Here is a 27864-nt window from a genome sequence, read left to right on the forward strand (position 1 = left end):
TGAGTTCTCATGGGGTTTACATCTCCTTTGGGGGGGTGTGGTCAATAAATAAGCAGGAGACTGTCACATGTTGCTGTGGAGAAAAATGTGGCAGGCAGAGGTGCACAGCCTCTGGGGGCCCTGGGGCTGTGGTCGCTACTCCTGCCATCCCAGGCCCCTCCCCCGGGTGCTCCAAGACCTCTGGGCTGAAAGACCTCTGTCTAGCCCCCTGGCCCCCAGACTCCAGCTTCTTTTGTTTCCCTGGGCTCCACACTTCCCTTGCCATTGCTTGTAAGAGGGGCTTTCCAGACACCTCCGTTTACCCCTACCCAGTCCTCCTAAGTGGGGGTATTCAGGTGCCTTTCAAAAGTGGCACCTGGATCTGAATCCCAGCTCCACTTGCCCTTGGGGATGCTGTAGCTGCTGTCCTCGCTGTCTCTTTGGCAGCCCTACACTATGGACTTAGACTGTGGTCAGCAAGCCTGAGGGCGTTTACTAAAGCACGGCTTCTGCGTGGTGCACGGGCTGCAGGCCGCCGTGTCTCTTGCTGCTTCTGATCAATTTACCGCACAGTGTGGTCCCTGTGCAATGAGGGTGAGCGCTTGGCTCTGCGTGTCCTTCACGAGGACACGACGTGGGCTCCTGATGGCCGCTTGCCTTTCGGAATCCTATCTCGGCTTTCTGGTTGTGTTCAGGATAGATAATTAATGTTGTGCATACTCTGGCCTCCTCATAAATGCATAATTATTACATTTTCATAAACCATCACGAAAAGTTTTATGCAGATGTGAGCATAGGATATTCCTGAGTGGGACTCTTAGCTGGCAATCCTGGGACAATTTCCAAACTGAGAATAATTACAAAGCTTGGATGTCTCTTATCTTCTGCCTCCAAGAAATGCTTCCAAGATATTTATTACTTTTCTTGCCTTTCTGCTATTCTTGCTTTTAATTGGAATGGTAGCGCAAACCTATACCTTTAACGTAAGCATTTGCTGGGGGGAATGGCAGCCCTCATTCACTCTTCACAGAGCTTATTTCAGGCTCACAACCTCCTAGGTATGTTGTATTTCTGGTGGACTTTTCTGTAGACACGAGATGGAAAATTTAATTTATATACTCCTCTAAAGCTGTGTTGTACGTGCAAATGGCAGATAACGGCGGGGATTCTTATCCCTGGTATCCATGGTCTGTGTCACGGAGATCGATAGTCTCGGGTTGGGGGCAAGTGATTTAAACGCCATCTGTGGCCACTTCCCCAGCAGATCGGCTAGATGACACATCTGCCAAATGAGCAGTGTGTGTTCCTAAAACAGAGAAAGAAACCAGAAGAATTCCACCATGGAGGATTTAAAAAATAGTACTATTTATTTTAAAACTTAAAATTTTATTAACTTATACAATTGAAATGAACTAATTTAGAGGTTCTTTAGAAGACAATTTTTTAATATTTTCTTTAGCGTTTTAGTTACACGGCTGTATTTCAGAAGGCAACTGGAAAACTTATAACAGTGTTTTAGAAAGTTGGTCTGGGTAGTTCTTACACGGCCCCCAGCCCCCGGGGCGCTGCCGTTCTGGTCTGTGGAAGGGGGGTCGGCTCCCTGCCTGCCCGGCCTGACTCTGATGTGCTGCGTGTCCCGGCCACACAGCTTCTGCCCCTGGCAGCCACCCTCCTGGCTACTTCCATACTCCCGCAGAGGCTTTGAAGATGCTCTTTCTGTGGAGGTTAATTTGTAAGAGGTTTTCCAGCGTATCCAGAGTTGCTAAATTTTGTTCCGTATCAGTGTCCTTGGGAAAGTACTAGCGTAAGCTTTACTTTAGCTTTTATGGTTTGTTTGCATTTTCCCATTTAATTTTTTAAAGAAAAAAAAAAATTAGCTAGGCTTTTTGATGGCATTTTGTTTACGTTATTTAGCAGCTAGAGAACGATAACTTATGAAGTATCAGAATATGGTAGGTGTGCCTTGAGCCACACCGTAAGGCCAGGTGTGCCAGCACATGAAAGGATGGTGTACCTCTAAGGTGGTCCAAACAGCTGGACCCCAAGGACTGGGGAGGACTAGGAGAATTCAGGTCAGCAGAATACTGAAGACAGAGGGCCAGCGGATTTGCTACGAAACTTTTCAGAGACCAAAATAGCAATGAACAGGTGCAATCCCAGATTGAGCCTGTTTTGTCCTATGATGATGCACATTTTTCAAGTGTCTCTATACCTGTGTGCCTGCAGCTCTCACATTAATGACAATAGTGTTTCCTTCCTAATGTCAATGGCATTAAAATGAACTCTTTGTTTTATTTTTTTCAGAACAAGCTTGCCCTCTCCTATGTTTTCCAGAAATGACTTCAGTATCTGGAGCATCCTCAGAAAATGTATCGGAATGGTAAATAGCTGTCAGTTTGATCATACGGCCTTAAGAGGATATGTTTAATTGCATTTCCTTTAGAAGGGAATCTTTAAGTTTGCATAAAAGTGATGCACAATGTTTATGGAAACCTTAGAGAATCACAAATTGTGAAAAGTCTTAGGGTTTTCTGACAAGAATTTGAACCACTCTTTATGCCATTTATTATGACTTCAATGTGATTTTTCATTTCAAGAAAATAGGAACAGGAAAATGCTTTTTTTCTATTGTTACATCACATTTATATTGCCCCATAAACTTACCCAGAAATTTTCTCAGAAAGAACAGACCCCCTGCCCCCACAGTGTAGAACAGAATTTCACTTACACTTCTGTGCACAAGACAAGCTTTTGTTCTTTGAATTTGTAAGTGTAGTATGTTAAATATTTGGACTACGTCTCTGCTTAGTTATCTGTGTGGGCAGATCTGATTTGGGGGAAGGTGGAGGAGATGGCAGCATTTCCTATTGTACAAATCCTTGCATTCCCATTTAAGGTAGTGGCCAGCACTAGCACCCTGATGTCAGACTAGAATTCTGAGTAAAGTTCTCTTAACTCTTCCTGGCATGGCCTTTGAATACTAAAAATGCTGAAAATTTAAAAACATGTGAGTCCTGAGGTGCCAAAGAATCTGCCTGGACATTACCTTTTAAAACTTGAAATTTGATATGCAACCTGGGAGTACTTTCAGAACTTTCTCTGCACTGGGAATAAGTCACCTGCTAGACATGTCATTCTAATGCTTGAAATCCTGACAACTGCGGATGTGCTCACATTTTCTGATGTCTCTGTTCTGAGTGGGGTAATGTAATCTGAGACTTCCTAAATGCAATTTCCAAGGAGCTAATCCTAGAAACATTAATTTTAAACAAATGTTTTTTGAATCCTGCATGGAGAGAAATTCAGCTAAACTTTGTAGCCTGATAACGTGGGATTTAATCTCAGCTCTGCCACTTCCTGGCTGTGAGACCCTGGGCAAGTTGCTGTCCCTGCCTGAGTAGTGTTTCCTCCTGCATAAAGTTAGGATCGTAATGCGTACCTTAGAGGTCTATTGAAAAATCAATAATTTATGTAACATGTCTAGGATAGTCCCTGGTTTAGCATAGTGCTCCGCGAATAGTAGTTCTTATTAACAGTAGCTAATCACAGCTGAGAATCAGATCACTTGGGCTCTAATCCTATTTCAGTTATGTTAGGACTCAACAGGACGAAGCAAATGTGTATCAACAAATGTATATATTCTTAAATAAGATAAGTATACATGTTAGTCTCTTTGGAACAGAAAAATTTCAAGACACAAAATTTACATGTATTTATAGTCTGCAGTCAGTATTTTTCAAACCCTTGGGGAACATATTTGCCATTGTGATCCAGTGTGCAAATACATATATATGCATGTGCTTAAAATTAAAACCAGCTTTACAAAAGAATACACACCAATGCTACAAATGATATTTTCTATTATATTAAATTGATGATTCTAACTCATTAAATTAATTTCACAACTTACTAATGAACCAAACCCACATTTTGAAACACACTGTTCTAAATTACTATAGAATTGGTTCCACATCTGTCTGTGGCTATTTGGTCAAAAGAGTTTGTAGGAAAACTTCAGGTGTGTTTTAGTCTTTTTGCCCATTGTGAAAATACAGTTTTCTGTATTTCTTTTTCTGAGTCTTTCTCCTGCCCTCTCCTATTTCACTGGGTGTCAGCTGTAGTGGTGGTGTCAGGAATTTGTTCGTGCAGGTGACAGACAGTCCATCTATTTTATGTCTAAAGCAAGCATTCTGTCTAAATTGTGACTAGTCTTTTAAAAGAAAAGAAATGTTATGTTGGACCATACCTGTCGTACTTTGAAAGATACTCTATTTCTCTAGAATGTGGTTTTACTTTTATTTTTAGGTACAGAACTACTTATACAAGTAAACATTTAGGCTCAATCATAAATAAAGTAAAGCAAATAAAAACAGAGCTGTTTGGGTTGAAAGGGCTGCACAGAGTGTTTTGAAACTTATATCCGTAGAACTTACTGATTGAAAGCATAGAGAGGGAACTACAGGGGAAGTAGTATTTTTGGAAACTTCTTTCTGCTGAGGTTTACAGGAAACGAATGTTCTAGAACATTTTTATTAATGTGGATTGAAAGGAAACCACCTAGCATTTGGAACTATTCTTTGGGCACTGTCGGTTGTAAGGGCCCCTCTTTTAGGGCCGAGAAACAATCTGTCGAAAGGTGGGAGTGCTGAGCGACAACAGGAATTAAAAATAAGGTATCTTGAGAGAGACATGCAGATACCATCACAGGAGGACATCTCTAAAGTAATTTTTGGTAGCAGCCCTTTCCAATACCTGCCTGTTCCCACCTCCCAAAAGCAAATAAGTCAAAACTTAGAAAACAGTGGCGTATCCATAGGTTTTTAATTACATTTAACTCAAAGTGAAAGCATTTTTAAAAAATCCCCATCGCATGCTCATGATTCTATTACAGTGAATCCCAATACTTTATTTCAGGTCCTTTTTGTGGGGGTAAATCTCAGTTCCAGAAGCCATGCGCACATAGCCTTCAGCTATCATACCTCTTCCTGAGCTTCATCTACCCAGTTTCTTAATTTGATAATAAGTCTTAAAAGTAGCAGAGTAAATTTGATACTGAGCCACAGCCATGCCTGCCGGCTCTGCTGTTTTGAAGAGTTTGCCAGACTAGAGGGCCTGAGCGTCCTGCAGGTGGCAGCCCCAGTGTGCCACACTGAACTGAGGTCCCATCCCAACTTTTTCTAAAACAATGCCCCTGATTTATATATAATGATGTATTAATAGTTTTATGGTGTAGTGTCACTGTTCAAAATATATGGCATTTATAAACTCATAGTAGATGCTTATCTGCCAGGTATAATCTAGGTCTAATTTTGTCTAAGGAAGGAAGGTCAGAGTTTCTAGGGGCATTTGTCACCCTGGACCCCCGGTGCCTGCAGCACTGTCCCTAGCCAGGCTCACTCCGCCCCCGTCTCCCCCACTTCCATGTACACGCAGTTGTGCTCTCCTTTTTTCTAAAAAGCATATAGAGACTTCAATTTCCCAAACCGATGACATCCTTCTTTTCTTCTCCCAATCTGTTTTGAACAGGATTGCATTACCAAAATGTCGGATTATACAACATGAATTGAATACTTTACGTAACTGGAATTCAATCCTAAATCTCTTTGTGACTGAAGCTTTTACCAAACAAATTCCCAGCTCCTCAGAACTAATCCTGACACTGTGTAATCGTGTGCAGCCTTTGCTCCTTAATTCCTCACTCCCTCTGCTTTTGTCGCAGCACAGGGGCAGTAAGGAAATAATTCCATAGCCCTGTTGTCCTGTGTGTTCCTTGCTTTCTCCCTCCTCGTCTCTCCCACCCCTTTGTTCCCAAGGCTTCCTCAGCAGGGCTCACCCAAAGGTGAGGTTGTGTGTGTCCATGCTTAGCGACCTAGGAAACCAGTGCCACGACCTAGACACTTGAGTTCAGGGTCTTGCAGGCACCAACCTGTGTGTGTTCAGGTATCTTGGAGTAAAAAAATCTTACTGCTGAATTACTGTAAGAGAATACAAAGGTGTAGTATATGTTGATTACGGACTTTTTAAAGCAAAGGTGTTGTATCGCTCTTTTAAAGGTATCTGGTGGAATCTATTAATACCAAAAGATTTGATTGTCACTATCATTCTGTTGAATAAATACATGAGCGAGCTGTTCTTTAATAGTTGCAATTTTCTCGTTTATACTTTCGCTTTCTCCTTTAGCTCATATTTCCATTCCACATTTTCTACAGACTATTAAATGTTTTTATTTTTCATTGAAGGTCTTTTATTGATTACTTTATTGTACTTCATTATCACAAAAGTATGCATTAAAGTTAGAATTTAAAAATTTCTAACCTATGATCATAAGACTTTAGTACTAAGTTTCTTTGCATCAAGTTATTGTAAATATTAGTATATGAGTGATTAAAATTACAAACAAAATTTATGAAAATATGAACATAAAAGGTAAAGTGTTATTAGTGAAAATCACTGTTTTTAATTGGGTTTAAATATCTGAGGATGACTATCACTTACTGCTAGAATGAGACAGGATTTTCAGTAATTATGTTTTTATTTTTTAATAGATGCAAGGACTGAGAAACCTTGCTCATATCAGTAGACAGATGGGAGTAGGAGCTTTTTGGGTTTTTAAAAAATATCTAGTAATGTCATCAGTTCTTTGACTCCTTCCCAACTTTATGCCAAAAATCAGATGTTATCAAAAATAATTCTTATGATATATAAGCTGACAACTCAGTAAGGACTTCCTTCAGTGTTCTTAAAAATATGGAAAACTAATTTGCAGAGGGTTTTGCTGCTTTTCATTACACTCACTGGCTTCTTGGTCTCTGGGAAATGTACCAGAGAAGCTTTACCTGAGCTCTCAAATCTTGAGCCATGTAACTGATTTTTTTCACTCAGTTGTACCTTGCAATATTGAGAAGAGGTTGAGAAAATTGCAGTATTTTTCATTGAAGTACACGTACTTTGCCAATATGATGTTTTTTGGTAAAATGCTTTTATCTCTCTATGAGCCTTAAAATATTTTCCTGAGAACCTCAAATTTAGCTCAGCTCATTCCCTTGATGCAGAATGTCTTCCCGGCCAGACGCATCCCCGGGTCAAAGTGCCTGTCGGAAGGGTTGTGATGTTATTTTTGGATTCAGATAAACATGTGGGCGCTGTATATGTCACTGGGACAACTGTGCTATTCTTGAATTCCGACCGAAGATAGATACAGAGCTAGATAAGAGTTGGAGTGTTGCCAAATCTGGTATGTTATAAATACTGACTAGGAGAAGCAAGGTAGTTAACCAACGTTGGCACCTCTCCCGCAGTGATGTGAGATCAGAATGGCTCAGCATGGGGCGAGATGGCCCGAGGCCCCTGTTTCAAGTGTGGTACCTTCCCCTTGACTGAAACCTGGAAGGTCAGGGAGCCCCAACATAGGCTGGGGTGCCTGAGGAAAGGAGGCTCGTCCATACAATGTTTCTCAACTCCCTGGGTGTGGCTCCCTGGGGGCTTTTACACTCTGGGGTAGGAATGCTACAGTTCTGGATGGTGGGAGGTTATGTCCCCTTTTTTTAAGTACCGGAGGGTGACTGTGACAGGAAAGTGAGCAGAGAGGCGCAGCGTGAGGCTGGCCAGTCTGTAGGACGAGTGCGTGTGGAAGCAGATTCCCCTGGGGCCACGGCTGCCACAGGAAGACTGTGGTCCAGGGCTCCGGTGGCCCTTCCCCGCCCTGTGCCGAGGTTACAATTAAGTGCCCCAGTGAGAGGGCTCCTACCGCCCCCCAGCTCTGAAGCTACCCAGCTCCTAGACAGGGAGGATGGGAAGGGCGGATCCTCATGTTTTCTGTCGTTTTCCTCAAAACTTTTCTTGTCTTGTCCCTGTTTTTCCAGTGGTTGCACTAAGGTGCCCACGTTACAGTTCGGTTAACTCACAGACACACCTCTCCTCTGCTTCTTTCTGGGGGCGTCTCTAACGCTCGGACCCCTGCTGCGGCGCCCAGGCCGGTCTGTGAGAGCTGAGGGACGGTGGTGTAACCAGCCAGGGTGGCAGGCTTTTTTCAAACTGCCCATCAGAGTGGCCCCGGGAGGCTCTCCTGAGACATCTTAGCATGATGTTCTGCGTGTCATCAGTGGTGTTCAGAGGGCAGGAATCTCTCAAGCGGTGATAAACTGATAGATGCTGGATGTCGTATGGAGGGAGAGGGACTGAGTAACACAAGACGGGAAAAGATACTTGACCCTGTGAGGCCCGTAAATGAGAAGCACGAATTTGTACCGCCTCAGTAGCTGTGGGGGAGAGAGGTGCCAGCTCCATCCAAGGAACAGCCAAGGCTGCAGCCGGCATCAGACCCAGCGAAGAGCCTACAGGCCCACCTGGGGCTTGGGTCACACGCTTGGGTGGGCGCCCTGCCCACAGCTGCTTCCTGGGCAGCAGAGCAGACAGACTCAGCCCAACACCTGAGTGGGTTCCGCTCAGTAACCTAGGTCTTAAGAATTTGCACATTTAGATGTTATAATGGTAAACTTTACATGTATAAGATATTTTCAATTTCAATTGAGCTCAAACGTGGCCTTACTCTCACATTGTTTATATGGTGTTCAAGTGAAGAAGCAGCCTTCTCTCTCTTTTTCTTCTCAGTTTGTCAGCTGATGAGCAGTTGCAATTAGGAGTTTCTTCAGTTTCATCATTGGTTGCTATTAATTTGCATGAATAAATTTAAACTTTGCTTTTAGCTGGGTCACAAGGTAGAATTGCTTGGCATAAATATTTAATTTTTCCAGCTGACTGTAGCCCTCAATGATAAAAGTATTCTAGCTAATGTTTGTTTTGAAGCTTGACCTTCATCGCATGCATTGTTGCTTTTTCTATTATTGAAATATACACACGTACTTGGCCGGGCGCAGCGGTTCACGCCTGTAATCGTAGCACTTTTGGCGGCCGAGATGGGAGGATCGCTTGATCCCAGAAGTTTGAGACCAGCCTGGGCAATGGTGAGACCCTATCTCTACAAATATATGTGTGTGTATATATATATATATATATATATATACACACACACACACATATATATATACACACACACACATATATATATACACACACATATATGTATATATACATATATGTGTGTGTATATATATATACACACACACACACACACACACTAATGCATTATATACAATATCTAGAGAATGCAACACCAGACTTCATTGGACTGGAAGTAAAATTGGTGCATCTGTGGATATCCAAGAGGTCTCAGAGGAAAGGAAATAAGATATACTTTGTGTCACTGAGTTTTTCATTACCTAGCTAGGGAATTTTAACAATTGAAATAATTCTAAGATTATTTTAAAATAATTGCGGATGATGGAGGCAATAAGATTGTAAGTTGCTACAATTTAAAACAGCCTGTTCTGCTCTCTAAGAGGCCGAGGTGGTTTTTATGGCGGGCTGGATTTGTGTGCGTGTGTTCTCAGTTCTTCTTTCCCTCTCACTCACTGTCTGGCCCAGCTGTGGGCCTCTCATTTCCTTGAATGCTTACATTCTCCGTTACCAAAAGAAAGGTGTTTAAATTATTCTAGATTACAAAATTTTGCTCAAAGAAACTTTCAGAATTTTAGGAGCTTTTCAGATGATTAAGAAGTAAATCTACTTATTGCATTGATGATAAACCCGTGTCCTTCACACCATGGTCTCCAGTTGACGCTGCACTCTCTGTCCTTGACGTCTGACTCATGAAAGCCCGGCCAGCTGGTGTGGCGTAGCGCTGGCTAGTAGACACTCGTCCCCCCGCCTGCTGGGTTGCGTGTTTTCCTGTGGAGCTGGATGAGGAGAAACGGCAACGTACACAGCATTGCTTAGTGCTGCAAATTTAAGTCCCTAGGCCAACGTTTCTGAGAAAACAAAGCAAAAGCCCTTTGATGGAAGCGCTCCTATCCTATAAATACTAAAATGTCATTCCCAGTGCATCTCTCATTTCCTCGGTGAGCATTTTATAGTCCTTGTAGTGTTTTCAGGGAAAAAATAATCTAGAATCAAACTTACAGGTAAAGTTCTTCATTCCTTTAATGATTAAACCTTTTAAATTCCTTTAAGACAAATCTCACCTTGCTGTTGTGCACAACAGAGTGAAACGTAGAACATAGGAAGAGAATTGAGCAGGAAATGGCACAGTCTGTGTCACATATGGGTCAAGAAACAGCTGTCACTGGTCGCCACTGCAGTGAACTCCTGAACAGTCCTGGTGTTGGACTCTCCTGGCCGAGGCTTCGGGAGGGGCAGTGTCCCTCCCGCCCCTCCCTTGCCTTCTCAGCTCAGACCCCCTGCTGTGCTGCTGTCTGAGGAGCTACCCCACAGCCCGGCTGCCCGTGGGACAGGGCGACGTAGCCCAGCCTTTGCGGCATCCTTGCTTCCGTGCCATGTTGGAGGACTCGGAAATCTTGTATGCATTATTCATCATAATGATAATAGCTAGCATTTATTGCTCACTTAATATATGCCTGGCGCTATTCTAAGTGTTTTATATGAATGAATTCATCTAATCTTTACAAGTCCTCGAGGTATGTAATGAAACTGTCCCCACTTTGGGGAGAGGTAATGGGACTTGCTCGCTGCCACACGAGCTGCAGGTAGTACAGCTGGGATTGGAACGCAGGGAAGTTGGTCTCACAGCCCATGTTTTTTCTTTGTTTTTCAATCGTGGTAAAGTACATACAACACAAAATACACCACCTTGACCGTCTTTAAGTACAGAGTTCAGGGCCCTAAGTATGCTCACGGCGTGCTGTCATCACTGCTGTCCATCCGCGGGACCGATACTGTGTCCCCCTTAAACACGGACTCCGTGTCCCCTCACCCAGCCCCTGGCCACCACCGTGCCACTTTCTTTTCCAAGTGCATTCTTTAACCACACACTTTACTATCTCTGGAACTTAGGAGTGGACTAATCTGAATGTATTTTGTTGTCCTCTTTTTCCATTGTACCACTTACTCAGCGATTTCCACTTGTCCATTTTATGTTTAGCATAAATGTAAACGTGTATTGTTGGGGACCAGCTTTGGTGGCCAAGATTTTGGCTTCCCTGTCTTTTCCTTTTGCCAGTCTGAAATCGTTAGGTTTTAAAATAATATCTCTTGTTTTTCTCCTGATTAGAATAGCTTAGATGTTCATTTTAGGAAATTTGGAAAATACAGAAAAGCATAAAGAAGATAATTAAGATTCCTTGTACTACCAACTTCTAGAGCTACCCACTGTTAACGTCTTGGTGCTATGATCTTCCAGTATTTGTCTCTATATATCTATAAAAACATTTAACAAAATTATTAATAGAATATTTTTGAACATGTTGCTTTGTAACCTATTTTTTTCCAGGTATGAAAGTGAATATTTATTTAGAATGAGGAAAAATAACATTTTGAAGTGTCAATAACTGAGAGATACCACAAACAATATAAATCCAAAATAATAAACAAATTTTTCTGAATTAACAGCCTAATATTCTTCTATGATACTTTTCTTTCTTTTTTTTTTTTTTTTTTTTTTGGACAGAGTCTCTGTTGCCCGGGCTAGAGTGCCATGGCGTCAGCCTAGCTCACAGCAACCTCAAACTCCTGGGCTCAAGCAATCTTCCTGCCTCAGCCTCCCAAGTAGCTGGGACTACGGGCATGCACCACCATGCCCGACTAATTTTTCTACATATATTTTTAGCTTTCCATATAATTTCTTTCTATTTTTAGTAGAGACGGGGTCTCGCTCTTGCTCAGGCTGGTCTCGAACTCCCGAGGTCAAACAATCCACCCGCCTTGGCCTCCCAGAGTGCTAGGATTACAGGCGTGAGCCACCACGCCTGGCCTATGATACTTTTTTTCTTCCATTTTTGGCTATTCTGTTATCACATGTGACGATGTTATGATATTTTCTGTAGCAGGACTAGAAAGATCGTTTGATCTTTCCTTAAGCATGATTAATTAAAATTATTTTTTAAAAGATTTTATTTTTTAGAGCAGTTGTAGGTTGACAGCAAAATTGAGAGGAATGGACAGAGAGTTCCCAGACACTCCCTGTCCCCACACGTACACGGCCTCCCGTTGTCAGGCCCTCCCCAGGTTAGAGTGGTCCGTTTGTTGGAATTGATGAACCACATTGACAATTGCATCAGTCACCCGAAGTTCATAGTTTACATCAGGGTTCGCTCTTGCTGTTGTGTGTTCGTGTAAGACGTGTGTCTGCCATTATAGTCTCATACACCGTATTTTCACTGCCTTAAAAATCCTCTGCGCTCCACCTGTTCAACCTTCCTTCCCTCCCTCCTAACCCCTGGCAACCGCTGATCTTTCTACCATCTCCATAGTTTTGCCTTTTCCAGAATGTCATATAGTTGGAATCATACAGTATGTAGCCTTTTCAGACTGACTTCTTTCACTTAGTCATATGCATTGAAGTTTCTTCCGTGTCTTTATGTGGCTTAATAGCTCATTTCTTTTTAGCACTGAATAATATTCCAAAAGTAACCTACTTTTTTACTCAGCATTTTGCCACATTAACTATTATACATCCTTAAACAAGACTTTTGTCTTCGAAGAGCTTGTTGTCCAGTGAAGACGACAGGGGAGGTGCAGTGCAGGATGCGAAATGCCTGCAAAGGAGTAAAGTCAGGGAGTGGTGGGAATACCTCTGGGCAGGGCGCACTGCAGTGTATCCCGCTCTCCTCGAGGTGACGAGGATGTTGGCAGAGTATAAGATATTGGCCCTTTCTTAAGGAATTGTGTTAAAGTTGGCAAGATACGCTGGTTGGTACCCATGCCATGACAGCAGGTAATAGAATCTAATTTATGATCAGATGCTAAGTTGTGAGCAATAGATTCTGGTCCTCCAAGAGTGGGAAGGAGCGGTCAATCCGTGAGTGCTACAATACTTGAGCAGGAAAGACTTGAACTGAGCCTTGAAATCTGGGTAGGATGTAGAGGAATTAAGGGAAGGGGAGCAGGGCATTCCAGATCCAGGAGCTGCAACGAGGCTTGTGATCCAGTGCCTGACACAGCACCTGACACTTAGCAGGTGCTCAGTTAAATTAGGTGTTTAATGAAAGAGTGAACATGACTGGATGAACACATTGGAAATAATGCAGCTCTTTTAACATCAAAGATGTTGACTCTCATGCAGCAGGGAGTGTAAATTGGTAAAGCCCTTTTGGAAAATGTTCAGCTTGGTAGTATCTGTAAAAAAAATTTTAAGTGAGCATGCCTTTGACCCAGGAACTCCACTCAGAATTCTACTTAAAAGCCATATTTTTCTATACTCTTAAAGATACATGATTAAATAGTTTATGATATATCCTTAGATGGACTTTGCTTTAAATTTGGCGACCACATATAGCATTTATTAACATGCGCAGGACTGAGTAGCTCGGTAAGAATGTGGACATTTAGGGGGAAAAGGTCAGGGCTGTGTCAGGTGGCATTCAGCCTGCTTTGCACCTCAGGCCTGTTCACCCGACCGTGTGACCTTAGCCAGCAGGCTTCATGAAAGACCTGGTTCCCAGGGCAGTGGCAGGTAGAAGTTTGGGAAGATCATCAGAATATTCCAGTGAACACCAAGATAAGTGTGTTACTTAATGAATCTTTTAAAGGCCTCACAATGATGTTGCTTGCTGGCAGCACATGGTAAACAGAGTTGAAAGATTATCATTCAGGTTAGAAACCCTACCCAGTTGTTAAATTATTTTTGAGAGTCTACTCTGATGGCATCATTCTGGCAGAGTTGAAAATCTATTCTGTAAAATACATAATAGCCTTCTAGTACTCTAATCCACAGTTTTGATACTAGATTGGCGTGCTCACGAAAGCTCGATGTTGTCCACCAAAAACAGTCTAAAATTTCTTTTGGAAAATTACCCACAAAAATGGTATATGTGGTTGATGTTTAGGCTGCTGTTAGAAGATATACTTAGACATACTGAAATTTTAACAAATTTACTTGAGCAGACGGTTATTCATGACTTGGGCAGCCCCCACCACAAGCAGGTCAGTTGTCCCACTGAGAGGGCTGGAGGGGGGGAGCTGTTATAAGGTGTTGTTTGAAGGGAGCAAGACAAAGGATGTATTTGACTGGTTGAAGTGGAAAGTCCCTAGTTAGAGGTAGGTTTGGTGGTTTCTGATTGGTAAAGTTTAAGTTTACACTGAGTTGGGTTTCAGTTTGCTTATGTAGGAACCCAAGACACTGGATCTGTCTTAGCCTAGTGACACTCCAATTAATTAACACCACTCTGAAGAGTTTTGCTTTGTGTGTTCCCATCACCTTGATGCCCCATTTCCTAACTCTGACGTAAGGCCAACTTAGTAGTAGTCATCCACTCATGCTCACCACCTGCTAGTGAGCTCCTGGAAGCCAAGGAGAACGTTTGGGTCGTCTTCGTATTTCCTTCAAGGCCTAGGGCAGTCTACTCCATATGATTAGGTGTTCTGGCAAGATTTGTGAAATTGAACTACCATTTCATGGGTTACTATTTTTTGTTACTTCCTTTCCAGGAACATGTTATATAAAGATAGCAGATAAGTTTGCTGTGTGTATTGCACATAACAGTTTGTTTTCTGGTTAAATAGGAGCTATCGAAGATCACCATGCCAGTCATATTTAACGAGCCTTTGAGCTTCCTTCAGCGACTGACCGAATACATGGAGCACACGTACCTCATCCACAAGGCCAGTTCCCTTTCTGATCCTGTGGAAAGGATGCAGGTGTGTGTCAGGCAAGCCCTGGAAAAGGTCTGAGTCCTAGAGACCTCTCTACCAACCCACCCAAACACACAAAGTTAGTGTTAAGTCCAGTGTGAGGCTGGGAAATATTAATGTTAAAAGCTGTCAGCATGTTTGGAGTGTCAGTGCCACCATAGTGCAAAGACCAATGAGAATTGCAAAAGAAGCAGACAGTGGTCCGTAACCAAACCTGGATATTGGTGAGCTTTTTTTTAAGTCTTCGTTTTAGAAAGTAGCATTGTATTAGGTGGAAAAATTCAACCTTCGGTCTTTTAGGCTTTCTCAGGGTATTTTCAAGAAGGCATCAATACACACACACACACACACACACACACACATATAAATGCATGTGTGTGCTTAATGTGTATATATAAATAAATATATACATTTATATATTATATCAATAAATATATATACATTGCTATATGTTAAAAGACAGCAAGGAATTGAACTTTTTCATTTTCTTTTAAATAGAAGATATTTATGTGATCTACATGAATGCACTAGATACAGCAGAGTATAGTAGACACATTGTTCTCCTTCAAACAAAACAATAGCATTCTAAACTAAAGTCCTTCTGTTCTTTCATTTATATAAATCAGCTTTTTCCAACCTCATTGGACTTAACACCAATTAACTTGTTGAGTTTTATGTCTCTTTTCCTCAATCTTGAAATGTACTTTTTAAAAATTTTAAATGAAGTAAAAGTAACTTTGGGTTCAAGAATTTTTTTTTTTTAAAAGTCCTTGAGAGAATTTGTAGCACCCTTAGGGCATTATAAAAACCACAGTTGGGAATAACTAAAGGAAGTGACTGAAAGTAATTTTCATTTTGAATATTCAAGTTTCCATATCACGTTGCTAGAGCCGTATTAAAAATCCAAAGTAATTAAACTACTAGAAATAATTTTGGAAATTACTGTCTTCAGCAAAATTTTGGATCCTAAAAGAATGAGGAGCGAGCTCGGCTATTTTTAACTTATCGTGATGCTCTGTCCACAGTGTATAGCTGCATTTGCTGTATCTGCTGTTGCGTCGCAGTGGGAACGTACTGGAAAACCTTTCAACCCACTTCTGGGAGAGACTTATGAATTAGTTCGGTGAGGTCTTTCACTCCATTCCAGATGGGTAGTTGAATGTGTATGATTTATATTAATCGTTTTTCAAATGAAGAAGAAAAATATATGTATTACCACCAACAATTATACATGGATAGAGCAGTTATCAATTTTGATATTTTTTCCTAATGATTCTTACTAGAGACTATGTCAAAAATATTGAAACATAATGTTGCACTATAAAAAGTAAAATTGCAAGGATTTCAATATTCCTGATCACGTAGTATTGATCATCCTCCCTTTCTCTTTATGTATATCATAAGACATGATTGGAGGTTTTTTTATAACCTAAAGTATAAATATATACTATTGCCATAAAGCCAATGAATGCATTTACAAGTGCAGTTCTGTTTGCTTCTGCTAGCCTGTTTCTTATTTGTAAACAATTAGGGGAATTTATTTGGCTTTAGTTTTTCTGTATCTCCCGCCTCTTCTCTGCACAAGTTTTGATCTCATTTATTCCCTAGGTGTTTGAAAATGGACACAACTAGATTTCTCTTATTATAAAAGGAGCAATAAGTTTTAAATTTACATGGCTAATATTGCTGTCACCCAAATTCATGTGGGTGCTTTATTTTAGTATGTTCAAAGTGGCTAGCATTATAATAACATTGGATTGAATAGTTTGGGTTGCATTTTTATAATTTCTCATATGTTAAGCTGTTCTTTCATGAGGATAGTAAAGAATTGTTTATTTTGTCGAACCTGTTTCTTTAATGCTTTCACGTTGCTTTTTGACTGAAATGACAATAATGTACGCATGATGATGGAGTTAATTACAATGTTGCTTTTTTCCCTCACCTTAAGAGATGACCTTGGATTCAGACTCATCTCTGAACAGGTCAGCCATCACCCCCCAATCAGTGCATTTCATGCAGAAGGATTAAACAATGATTTCATCTTTCATGGCTCAATATATCCCAAACTGAAGTTCTGGGGAAAGAGTGTAGAAGCAGAACCCAAAGGAACCATCACCTTGGAGCTCCTTGAGTAAGTTCTAATCAAGCCATTAAACTCTTTTTGTGTAGACCTATGTGTGAGTATATACACTTGCACACAGCCCTGACCTTATTATTCAAAAGCTAGAGAAAAAGCAAGAAACAGCTTTTACACAGTATAGATTATCTACTTCTGTGTAAAAGAATTTGAGAAACATGGCAATAGCCAATGCTAATCCATTGGGGGTGTAAATAGTTTAACTCGATGTTTGACTATGGTGTTTGGATCTATTTTGAGATAAAATGGAGTTAATCACTCCATGACAATTCTTAAAAAACAAGCTTTCTGTATATCATAGTGCCAGTGTTTTGCTTAAAGACTTCAAAATTAAGTTACCTTGAGAAATATTGAAATGACGGTTGTGTGGCACATGCTAGACATTAAGGTAAGTTAGGAGTTAGTTCTCTTCTTTTGTAAGATTAGCTTTAAATTCCCAGGCGGTTCCATCCAGGTAAGATAGAGTAAGCATCCTCTACTCTGTCTCTTACGCTGAGTAAAACTGGCAACCCTGGACAGAAATGTAAAGCAACGATCTGAGGACTCTGTAAAGTAAATAGTAGCAGGCAGACAGGAGAGAAATCAGACCCTGAGGACCAATGTGAGTTTACTGGTTTTATATTTTTCTCCCATATCTCCTGGCTTAGTCAGAGCAGCAAGTCACAGAACTGGGCATTGGAGGCAGACAGAAAAAGTTCTAAGAGACTAAAATAAAATGTAAAACTATAAAGCTTTTGGAAGAAAACATAGGAGAAAATCTTATGACTTTGAATTAGGCAAAGATCTCTTACAGATATAGTACCAAAATTACAATCCATAAAAGGCAAAATTGATAAATTAGATTTTATCAAAATTAAAAACTTTGGCTCTATGAAAGACATTGTTCAGAGATGAAAAGACAAGCTATAGACTAGTAAAAATTATTTGCAAGCCATATATCCAACAGAGGACTTGTGTCTAGAATATATAAAGAACTCTCAAAACTCGACAATATGAAACAACAGTAAGAAACAAACAACTCAATAAGAAATTGGACAAAAGGTATGAACAGATACTTCACTGAAAGAAATATTTGGATGGCAAATAAGCACATGAAAACATGCTTAACAGCATCAGTTACTAGAGAAATACAAAATTAAAACCACAATGAGATACTGGTGTACACCTATTAGAATGTCTAAAATCTAAAAAACTGACAATATGAAGTGCTGACAAGGACACAGAACAATGAGAAGTCTCATACAGGTTGAATATCCTCTTGCAGAATGCTTTGGACTGGAGTGTTTCAGATTTCGGATCTTTTCAGATTTGAGGATATTTGCATTCTGCCTACCCATTGAGTATCCCAAATTGGAAAATCTGAAATCTGAAATGCTCCAGGGAGCATTTCCTCTGAGCATTATGTTGGCACTCAAAGAGTTTCAGATCTTGGAGCATTTTGGATTTGGAATGAATGCTCAACCCATATATTGTTGGTGTTGAATGTAAAATGGTAAAGCCATTCTGGAGAACAGCTTGGCACTTTTTTATAAAGTTAACCATATTTTTACCACACGATTCGGCAATCTTCCTAGGTATTTACCCTAGAGAAAAGAAAACTTATGTTCACACAAAAACCTGTATACAAATGTTTAGTGTGGCATTATTCATAATCACCAAAACTGAAAATAGCCCAAAGGCCCTTCAGTGGGTGAATGGTTAAACAACCATGGTACATCCACACAGTGGATTACTACTCAGCAATAAGAAAGAATGAATTATTGATACATAGAACAATAGGAATGAATTTCAAGTGCATTATACAAATTGAAGCTAATCTCAGAAGGTAACATAGTATATCATTCCATACATATGATATCTGGAAAAGGTAAAACTATGACAAGGGAGAACAGATCAGTTGTTTGGGGATTAGGAATGAAGGGAGGGTTTGACTACACAAGGGAAGCGCGAGCAAATTCTTTGGAGGGTGGTGATGGAGTGGTTTACCATTCTGATTGTGTCGGTGGTGGTTACACAGATATATACACACATTAAAACCCATGGAACTGTATACCAACAAAAATGAATTTTATATAAATGAAAACAATTCAAAAACATCTAAGGATAAATATACAAAGATGCAAAACAAATTTTTTCAGAAGCAACGGATTAAAAATTGGAGTTTATTTACATACATAGGTGTTTTCCTTTGGTGAGGTGGAAGACACTTTCTCTGGAAAGTGCTTAATAGACCTTCATTTTTATTTTCTATGTCTACTTTTATTTTTCACAGGTCTCACAAATTTTTGAATGCTTAAAATGATTAGGTGTCTAGTTTATTTGGAGTTTGGTGGAAGTATAGAATTTTTTTCTGAAGCTTTTGTTTCCCATTAAGAAATAGTAGGAATAGGCACCTGATACCTATTTTACTGTGAGTTAACAGCAATAGAGGTTTTCAAGTCTTAGAGCTTAGTTATCTCAAGCAGCCTGATTAGTTACCCTGCGTAATGGCATTTGAAGCAAATGTACTTTTTAAACAAAATAACGCTTGTCACTTACTTTTCTGGGTTGCGGTTTTGTTTTTTAGACACAATGAAGCATATACATGGACAAATCCCACCTGCTGTGTGCATAACATCATTGTGGGTAAACTCTGGATTGAGCAGTACGGCAACGTGGAAATCATAAACCACAAGTGAGACACTTAAGGGGACTTAGCCCTTCCTTCAGTTTTCATCAGTTCCAGTGGCCTGAATTTTTTTTTTTTTTTTTTTTTTTTTTATGAAAAGCTCTAGTAGAGCCTGATGAAAATTTAAGAATTTGGCATTATAACTCAAGAGTGAACAGCAGCCCATCCATTTAATGAATAGGGTTCATTAAAGTCTCTGATTAAGGAAGGTTGGGTGAACTCTGAGCTTCCCCAGCCTCCGTGAATCTTAGTTCCAGTCGCAGTTCATTTTGCTTCTATTGTTTAGTTTGTTGATCATACAGGGTTGGGGGAGGGTGACATAAGAATTATTAAAAACAGTTGGGTTCAAATCCTACTTTGTGACTTTAGCCAAGCCATTTATTCTTTATATGAACCTTGTATACTTTTTTTTTAAAGTGGGTACATTACTAATTGAGGATTAATCATGATAACTTCTGTGTGGAACCTGGCATATATAAAAAGTCAGTAAACAGCTGTTGCTAGAAAGGTTATCACAGTTGTTATTCCCTACTGCTTCTTTTGAATGGTAATCTGAATTTCATACTTCCTTTATAGGACTGGAGACAAATGTGTGTTGAATTTTAAGCCATGTGGCCTTTTTGGTAAGGAATTACACAAAGTTGAAGGCTACATCCAAGATAAAAGGTAAAATTTCCATTTTAAGTGTTGAATAATATAGATGTTGTTCACTAGGTAAAATGTCGGTATTAAAATATGCTGCAGTAATATAGAACTAAGTGCTCTAAGAAGTTGAAAAAAATCTTCTACAAGGAAGTATCTATTTCTTTAAAAAAATCTGACTCATACAAACCTCTATAGCAATCTTCAGTTACTGCAAAACACTGGTTTAATTGTTGGCTAAACATCAATTTCTCTTGACAGCAAAAAGAAGCTCTGTGCGCTCTATGGGAAGTGGACCGAATGTTTATACAGTGTTGACCCTGCCACTTTTGATGCTTACAAAAAAAATGATAAGAAAAATACCGAAGAGAAGAAAAACAGCAAACAGGTGAACATCCTGTCAGGTGGTATCAAAGGAACAACTGGACTCTTCAATTTGTGCTAATCCTTTTGGAGTTGGCCTGTTACTGGGTTACAGTCTGACTGTTTTTTGTTTTTTTTTCTTTTTGCTAGTGCATGTAATTTTTCTCTTTGTATCTTTTTAATGAGCAGCTATCTGCCTTAGTAGCAAATGTTTGCCATAACCTTGTATAGGATATGGATATGTACGAGTTTTATAGTTGTACTGGAGATTTTGATTCAATTCACGTAGCTTTGGAAAGTTGGAGTTCATCGTAGTGAGACAAATTTTCTTTTCCTCCTATTTATATGCATTAGGGGTTAAAATTGTTTGAATATTTAAAATTTCTTCCAAAATTCTCTCTTACATTTTCATGCTTCTTATCAGTTTTGTTACCTTATCACAAAAATCACTGAAGTTAAGACCATCGTAGCTGAAGGAGCCATCCCTGGGCTGCTGTCCTCTTCTTACTAAATTTTCTTCTTTGCGGGACAGTTAACGTCCAGATAGAATTTCCTGCGAGTGAGGCACACGGCTTCTTGTCGCGCGGCCCCCAGCAGGCTCTCGGGGTCGGCAGACTCCTGTCCCTTCCCTCCAGGCAGAAATGCTGCGAGCTAGAGAAAGATTGCACCTGTTCGGACAGGAAATACGTGTTTGAGGACCGATTCCTCATCGTGGTTAAGAGCGCGAACTCCGGGTTAGAATCTCATCCCCACCACGCATGGCTAGTGTGAGCTTGGGCAGATTGCCCACCGCTCTGCCCCGCAGAGGGCCCAGCACGGCATCTGCTTGTCGTAAGGACTGACAACGTCCTTTCTGCTGACAGGACTTCCAGGACTGGGAACTTGAGCATGGTCTGCGAGCTCGTTTAAAATGCAGGCTCCCCGGCCCGCCTCAGACCTCCTTCTGAGTAGCACTCTCTGGGCTGTTCAGGTCTTTCTTACATGTGTGAAAGTTTAGGAAGCCCTGATATTCCTTGAAGGCCGAAGGTGTGTCTGTTAGTGACTTTCTTTGTAAATGGAGTTGACCACGCTCCTGAGGTGAGAAGAGTGTTGTTAAATGGCCAGAGCGTGCTGCTTCCCGTGGCTGGGGCTGCTGCTGCTTTTTATTTCCCTCGAGCTGTACGTGCACAGTTCTGCTGTCCCCCTCCCGGCCCGGTGCCACCTGCGTCCCCATTCTGTGAGGCGCACTGACTCCTCTCCACGGCTGGCGGGAAACTTAGGGGCTGGAGAAGGACACGTCCCAGGGTCCTGGGACCCCCGACACAAACTCCTCAGCCACAGCTCGTGCCAACGGGGGGCAACGTGGCAAAGACAACCTTGCCAACGCGCTTGTCACCCGGCCCTCGTTCACAGAGCAGGGACAGCAAAGGGCATTGATGAAATTCCAGAAAATATTCCTTATGTCCCATAAATTCCAGTCAGGCTTCTAGAAAAGCGGCCTTTGCCCCTTGGAGAGAATAAATATTCTCACATATCCGCTCTTGGTCCGGTCCCTCTCCTTCCCGTGTGCATCTGCCTGGCGTCGATTTCTGACGTTCCTGAACATACGCAGATGCCGTGGGCAATTGTTACCACCAGTGTTGTCACCTCTTTGCCGTTTACTCAACTGTATATTCCCTGAAAGTGTCTCAACCAATAGTTCTAGATTTGTTAACCGTGTGATGTTGGGGGTATTAACCGTCCAAAGCCTTGAACACTTCATGTATAAAACTGCAATAATAATATCTCCTCCTGGGTTTATTACATGACGACTAAGTGTATAGAGCACCTAGCATAGCTGTGCCCGTGGGGAGGGCACCCAAAGGAAATGTTAGTTTCATTTTTAGCCTGATTTCTTTTAAAATTCTCTTTTTATCAGATGCATTCAGGATCCCTACTGGTTTTGTGTCATTGATAAATTTAGCTAACTCTGCCCCAAGAACATAACCTTCTGCTGTTTTCAGAATGTTCCGCGTATTGTCTGTGCCTGTCTGGTGTGTGAGCCCCTCGAAAGCCAGGCAGTTCTGTGCCTCTCTGGCACCCCAGTGCAGAGCGTTTAGAAGGTCCTCAGTACATGCTCCAATGAGTTATTTTGTCTTAAAAATAATAAAAAAAAAAAAAGCTTTAAAAACAAAACATTGTAGAATAGCATGATGATGATGATGTATTAAACACAAGTTAACACTCAGTGATCCAACACAGAAAGTTCCCAAGACTCATAGCACTTATCAGGCATTCAGCTAGTATCTGTTGGCTCCCTACAAAGGTAAAGATAGAAGAATTAAAAGGGAAAGATGTAAGAATTAGAAAGTCAGAATGTCCCTGCCCTCAGGTGGTTTACATTCTAGTGGCGTGCAATAAATGATGGTTATTGTGCAATTTGTGAGTGTATGTATATAGTCAGGTGTTGCTTAGTGACGGAGATACGTTCGCAGAAATACATCATCAGGCAATTTTGTCATTGTGCAAACATCATACAGTGTACTGGCACAAACCTGGGTGGTATCTATATTTCTGTTTATATATATTTTGTCATGTGGAAAAGCAAGTGTCCCAGCACCATTACTGAGTATCAGTCAGTCATTTTCCCGGCTTGACTGGCAGTTGCCAGTATCAACGTGTGTTTTCTACCTGTGCTCCATTAGAATGTTCCGGGACCACAGCCACATGTATGGTCCGTCGCTGACTGAAACATCATTGTGTGGCACATGGCTGTATTTTAAAATGTTTTACTTAAGTTCTGTTCCTCCATTGGCTTTTCTAGATGAGCAGTGCTGAGGAGTCGGACGAAATGCCAATGCCAGATTCTGAAAGCGTGTTTGTCATCCCCGGAAGCGTTCTCCTGTGGCGAATAGCCCCTCGGCCTCCAAATTCTGCCCAGGTGAGGCCTGGGTTTGCTGGACGTGGCCTCACTGTTTCTGTTCAGGGCTCTTTCCAGGACATGTGCAGAGCCAGGCCAGGCAGCATCGAGACCTAGGCCAGTGGCCATCAAAATGCCCCGCGGTCGTCCTCCCCGCTGGCTTCTGTGTGCGTGTCCCCCTCTCACCCTGAGGCCCACACGTCCGTTCTGTGCGTCCCTCTGGTGTCTTCTGGGTGGATGTGCTGGGTGGGACCTCGTGGGGGCTCCTTTAATAGTTACTTAGGGGAATGCTTGGCCCCCGATAAGTACGAGATGATACAGTCTGGTCAGTAGAAGCCCTCGAGATCCAGCACAGAATGAATTTAATGAAGAATAAAGAAGAATGTTGCTTTTGCTTATAGTTCTACTTAAAGTTGATAGTGATAGAGGATAGTTACTCTGTGAGGCCTGCTTTGAGATTGCTTTGAGACAAATACCCACAGATTTGCAGATTTGGGGGAAAACACTTAGCTATGTGTGATCTGAGAAAGACTGAGCACCATCCCCACAGAAGGGAGGGGTCACTGTCACATCGAACTTTCTACTTTCGGGGGCCTTCCGTTTAGCATCAGGCCTTGGCATGTGTTAATTCGATCGTTTTGCTTCTTTTCAGATGTATAATTTTACTAGTTTTGCAATGGTTTTGAATGAAGTAGACAAGGAAATGGAGAGTGTGATTCCTAAGACGGACTGCAGGTTGCGGCCTGACATCAGAGCCATGGAGAACGGAGAGATAGGTACCTGGCACCCGAGGGTGCTCCCGGGGAAGGGTACTCCCTCTGGGGGTGGTGGTTTGTTTCATTCCTGGTGATCGTTAGCATCATTTGGGGTCCTGACATTTCTAGTCTCTCTCAGATTTTTGAATTATAATTCAGTTTAAATTCAGTAACTTTTGTTTTAAATTTGAAAATCTGAGGCAGACCTTGTTGGCTCATCATATTCATTATTTCAGTAACACCCCCCCCCCCCGATAATTCATCCGTGCATATGACCAGAGTTGAATCTTAAATGTCAGAGGGGAATTTGAGAAAACAGTAGCATCTTATCAACTTTAACCTGTATTCTGACTAATTATGTCACTATATATATTTCAGAATTTATGTATCACTTTGTGAGCCTCATAGAAGAGTATGGCCCCCCCCTTGGTTAATTATATTTTTATCTGAAAGTGTTAAATTTACTCTAACTCAGTAGTTCTTAAAAGGGGAGCAGTTTTCCCTGCCAGGGGATATGTGACAAGGTCTAGAGACTTTGGCTGTCACATCTGGGGAGGTGCTGCTGGCATCTGCTGGCATCTAAGGCCAGTGGTGCTGCTAAACGTCCTCTAATGCACATGGCATCAGATCCAACATGTCATTAGTGCCAAGGTTGAGAAAAACTGTTCCACCTGAATATTCTGATTCTCTTCAGTGAGAAGGACCAACAGTATTTTGGAAAAGTGTTTCAATTTCTTATGAATGGACTCTGAAAAAGCTCTGAGGTCTCACTAAAAATTTAGGATTTCACATTCAGGTTTTAAACGCAATTTTTTGTTGAAGGATTTTCAACAGTTTTTTTGGCATAAGAATAAGCAGGTTCTTTTGGTAAATGCAAAGGTGAAGGGCACAGGCTGTCGGAAGAGCTGTGTGCCTGGAATGCCAGCGCCGCCTCTTACTCGCTTGGATGTGTGTTAAAATTTTAACTTGATGTTTGACTGTGGTGTTTGTGTTCCGATACAGTGGAGGTCGTGCTAATGCCTGTGGCTGGTGCCTCTCCATAAGGCCAGTGTGCTTAGTACTGTGCCTGAATCCTCTGCACAGAGAATAAACGCTTTTTATCCGTGTTCTTATTTCAGATCAAGCTAGTGAAGAAAAGAAACGACTTGAGGAAAAACAAAGAGCAGCCCGCAAAAATAGGTCCAAGTCGGAAGAGGACTGGAAGACGAGGTGCGTGCCTTTTTCAGAACATGTGGCAGAGCCCTAAGGCAGGCCGCGGGGTGTGGACAAGGCAGGGTGTCGCACGCTGTGAACTCCAGAGCCAGGGCCTGGCGGGCATACGCCCTGCCGGGTTGTTTCCAGGCCTGAGAAAAAAAGTTATTTCCACTGACATGAAGTGGTCAAGCTTGAAGGAGTTGCACGTGTGACAAAGAAAAATGACTACCGGGAAATTCAAGTTAAAATAATCCCACTCAGATACCACACATAAATGTCAATTGAGCATCCTATCTTCTTTCCTTATCTAGCAAACCCTGTCCTTTCCTTATGAGAGGGAAAGTAAAATCCAGAATCATAGATTTTGGCATAAAAATAATTTCAGAGCCATTTGCATATATATGTGAATAAATTATAAGGCCATTTGGTTATATGTATATCATGTATCAATGATACTTAGACAATGTCTTTACTTTTCCAAACATAAGGGATTTGACAGGTAATGGAAATAGGATTTGTATAAAGTAACACCTTGGATTCTATTCGGAAATAGAAAGTAGGAAATAAAATTTCTGTTGAAAATTTTTTTTTAAAGAATCAGGAGTCACTTAGTAATCACTTATTGAGTAATAGAATCACTTGAAAATAGGAATAGCCTAAAAACATTTTCTACATGTGTATCACATGATAGAAACCATTGTCCCATAGTTCAAAGGTTATGAAATAAATAAATTTTAGAGCCAATATGGGCATAATTTTACAACCATTCTAATAGATACCATTTGGTAGCCCTTTTGCATCTTAGAGAAAGATAATTATTATAAGTAGAAATAACCTTACATATCATCTAACGCAGTGGTTTTTGGCCTTTTTTGTTAGCATCAAGATCTTTTTTGCAAATGAACTCAAAGAATCTGTAAATATAAAACACATGCAAACAGAGCTGCTCTGGTGGGACAAGAAGTAGGGCCTGGGCCACTCCTTGCTTTCCCCTGCCGTGCACATACTCCGCGGAATACAGTTTGAAAACCTCTGGTCTAGAAATCTGTGCGCTGGAGGAACCCACATGCTGACGTGTTTCATTTAGGGAACGTGCTCAGGGGCACACAGCTCAGTAACACACAGCTCCACCTTCATTAAGCCTTTAGTCAAAGCCACGTTGCTTTGCTGTGGTCCCTTTTGAAAGGATTTAATACATTTTATCGTTCTATTCTCTTTTGCAGAAAAGCCCACTTTTGCACTATATTTCTAATTGTTTCTGGTCACATTTTCAGGTATATATAATAAGCAGAAAGTACACTAAGAATTTTTACTCTCAGATAAAAGTCTTAGCATTTAGAAAACAAAGATGTTTGGACAACTCTGTAGCAGCCTGAAAATAAAAACTAAAAGCTACGTTTAGGAGCTGTCATTTGGAGCCTTACACATGCTTTCTTCCACGTCTGTCTCTTAGCATCAGCAGTTCTATGAATACATAGATCTCTAAAATGATCTACTGACCCTTTGTCAGAAGAATATGTGCTTTGAGCTCTTTCCCAGTGGGGATAATGAGGTTGCACAGTCACTGACTGTTCTCATGACTGACAGTGCTTTTTTTGAATCATTTGGCTCAGTTTGAGCAGGGATGGGCCTTGGGGCAACTCTGTAAAAGAGCATTTTCTCCTGGGTGGTGCTAACTAGCTGGCTAGCCCTCATAAAAAATCAAACCCCCAAAATTTCCTTTAATGTGTTCCAAGTTTCTCCATACTAAACGCTGGCATTCCTGCCAATATTCCTGTCCCTCACTTGAAGAGAGTTCGGGCTACAGAGTTTGTCAGGCTGTAAGCAGTGATTCCCTGCTTGTGATAACGGCGGCCTGTGAGCCTGGGCTGTTCCTCGGAGGAGCCGCAGGCTGTACTGGGGTGTGGGGAGGAAGTGGGAGAACCGGCGAGAGACACAGCATTTGTAGAGAAGGACAAGAGATGAGGCAAAAAAAAAAAAAAAAAGTGGTGGCGCACAGTCTCCCACAGTATAAGCATTGTGTAGGAGTAGTATTTTTATCAAGTGTCATTTTACTGATAAAGACCTGTGGACTCTGTAGACCGAAATAGTGAATTAAAGGGTAACACATCTCTTTCCTAAAATCTTTCTCACACTTTTCTAAAATCTTGAAGACTTTAAAAAGACAAATTAACTGGATTTTTCTGTGGGGGAAGGGAGAAGGGGCGATAGCAGCAGAGAAGTTTCCAGACACGAGTGCTCAGACTGAGAGGACTGGGAGTTGAGGAAGACCCTAATCCCTTGTGTCAGACCATTACTCTGGAGGTGCACATCTTTAGTGCGGTGTTCCGGCTGAACTGTCGCCAGTAACAGCTGACCCCAAAGTAGACTTGCAGACACAGGCTTTAGAGAACGTTTTTTTAGAAGCTCACATGTGAACAGGAGCATCCTTTGCTGTTAAACATACCCTCTGTGAAATGCCTCGTTGCAACTTGGGCTTTTTGTCTCTCTCTCCGTTTTGTATGGAAGGAATCTGGTGGCACAGGGCCTGGGGCTCGATTAACTC

General features: G+C 41.3%; 1 protein-coding gene across 4 annotated transcripts in view; it reads left to right on the plus strand.

Moving 5' to 3' along the window:
* OSBPL1A (oxysterol binding protein like 1A) overlaps positions 1-27864 on the plus strand; it is a 187203-nt gene that overhangs the window by 155369 nt on the left and 3970 nt on the right. For all 4 annotated transcript variants that reach the window (XM_069468506.1, XM_069468507.1, XM_069468508.1 and 1 more), the window contains 10 exons: positions 2284-2359; positions 14554-14688; positions 15708-15805; positions 16631-16813; positions 19386-19493; positions 20064-20153; positions 20391-20517; positions 23275-23391; positions 24023-24146; positions 25244-25334. In XM_069468506.1, the coding sequence (XP_069324607.1) occupies positions 2284-2359; positions 14554-14688; positions 15708-15805; positions 16631-16813; positions 19386-19493; positions 20064-20153; positions 20391-20517; positions 23275-23391; positions 24023-24146; positions 25244-25334 (1149 nt within the window). The remainder of the gene's footprint in view (positions 1-2283; positions 2360-14553; positions 14689-15707; positions 15806-16630; positions 16814-19385; positions 19494-20063; positions 20154-20390; positions 20518-23274; positions 23392-24022; positions 24147-25243; positions 25335-27864) is intronic.

The sequence above is a fragment of the Eulemur rufifrons genome, chromosome 5 (genome assembly GCF_041146395.1).
Source record: "Eulemur rufifrons isolate Redbay chromosome 5, OSU_ERuf_1, whole genome shotgun sequence".
Classification (NCBI taxonomy): domain Eukaryota; kingdom Metazoa; phylum Chordata; class Mammalia; order Primates; family Lemuridae; genus Eulemur; species Eulemur rufifrons.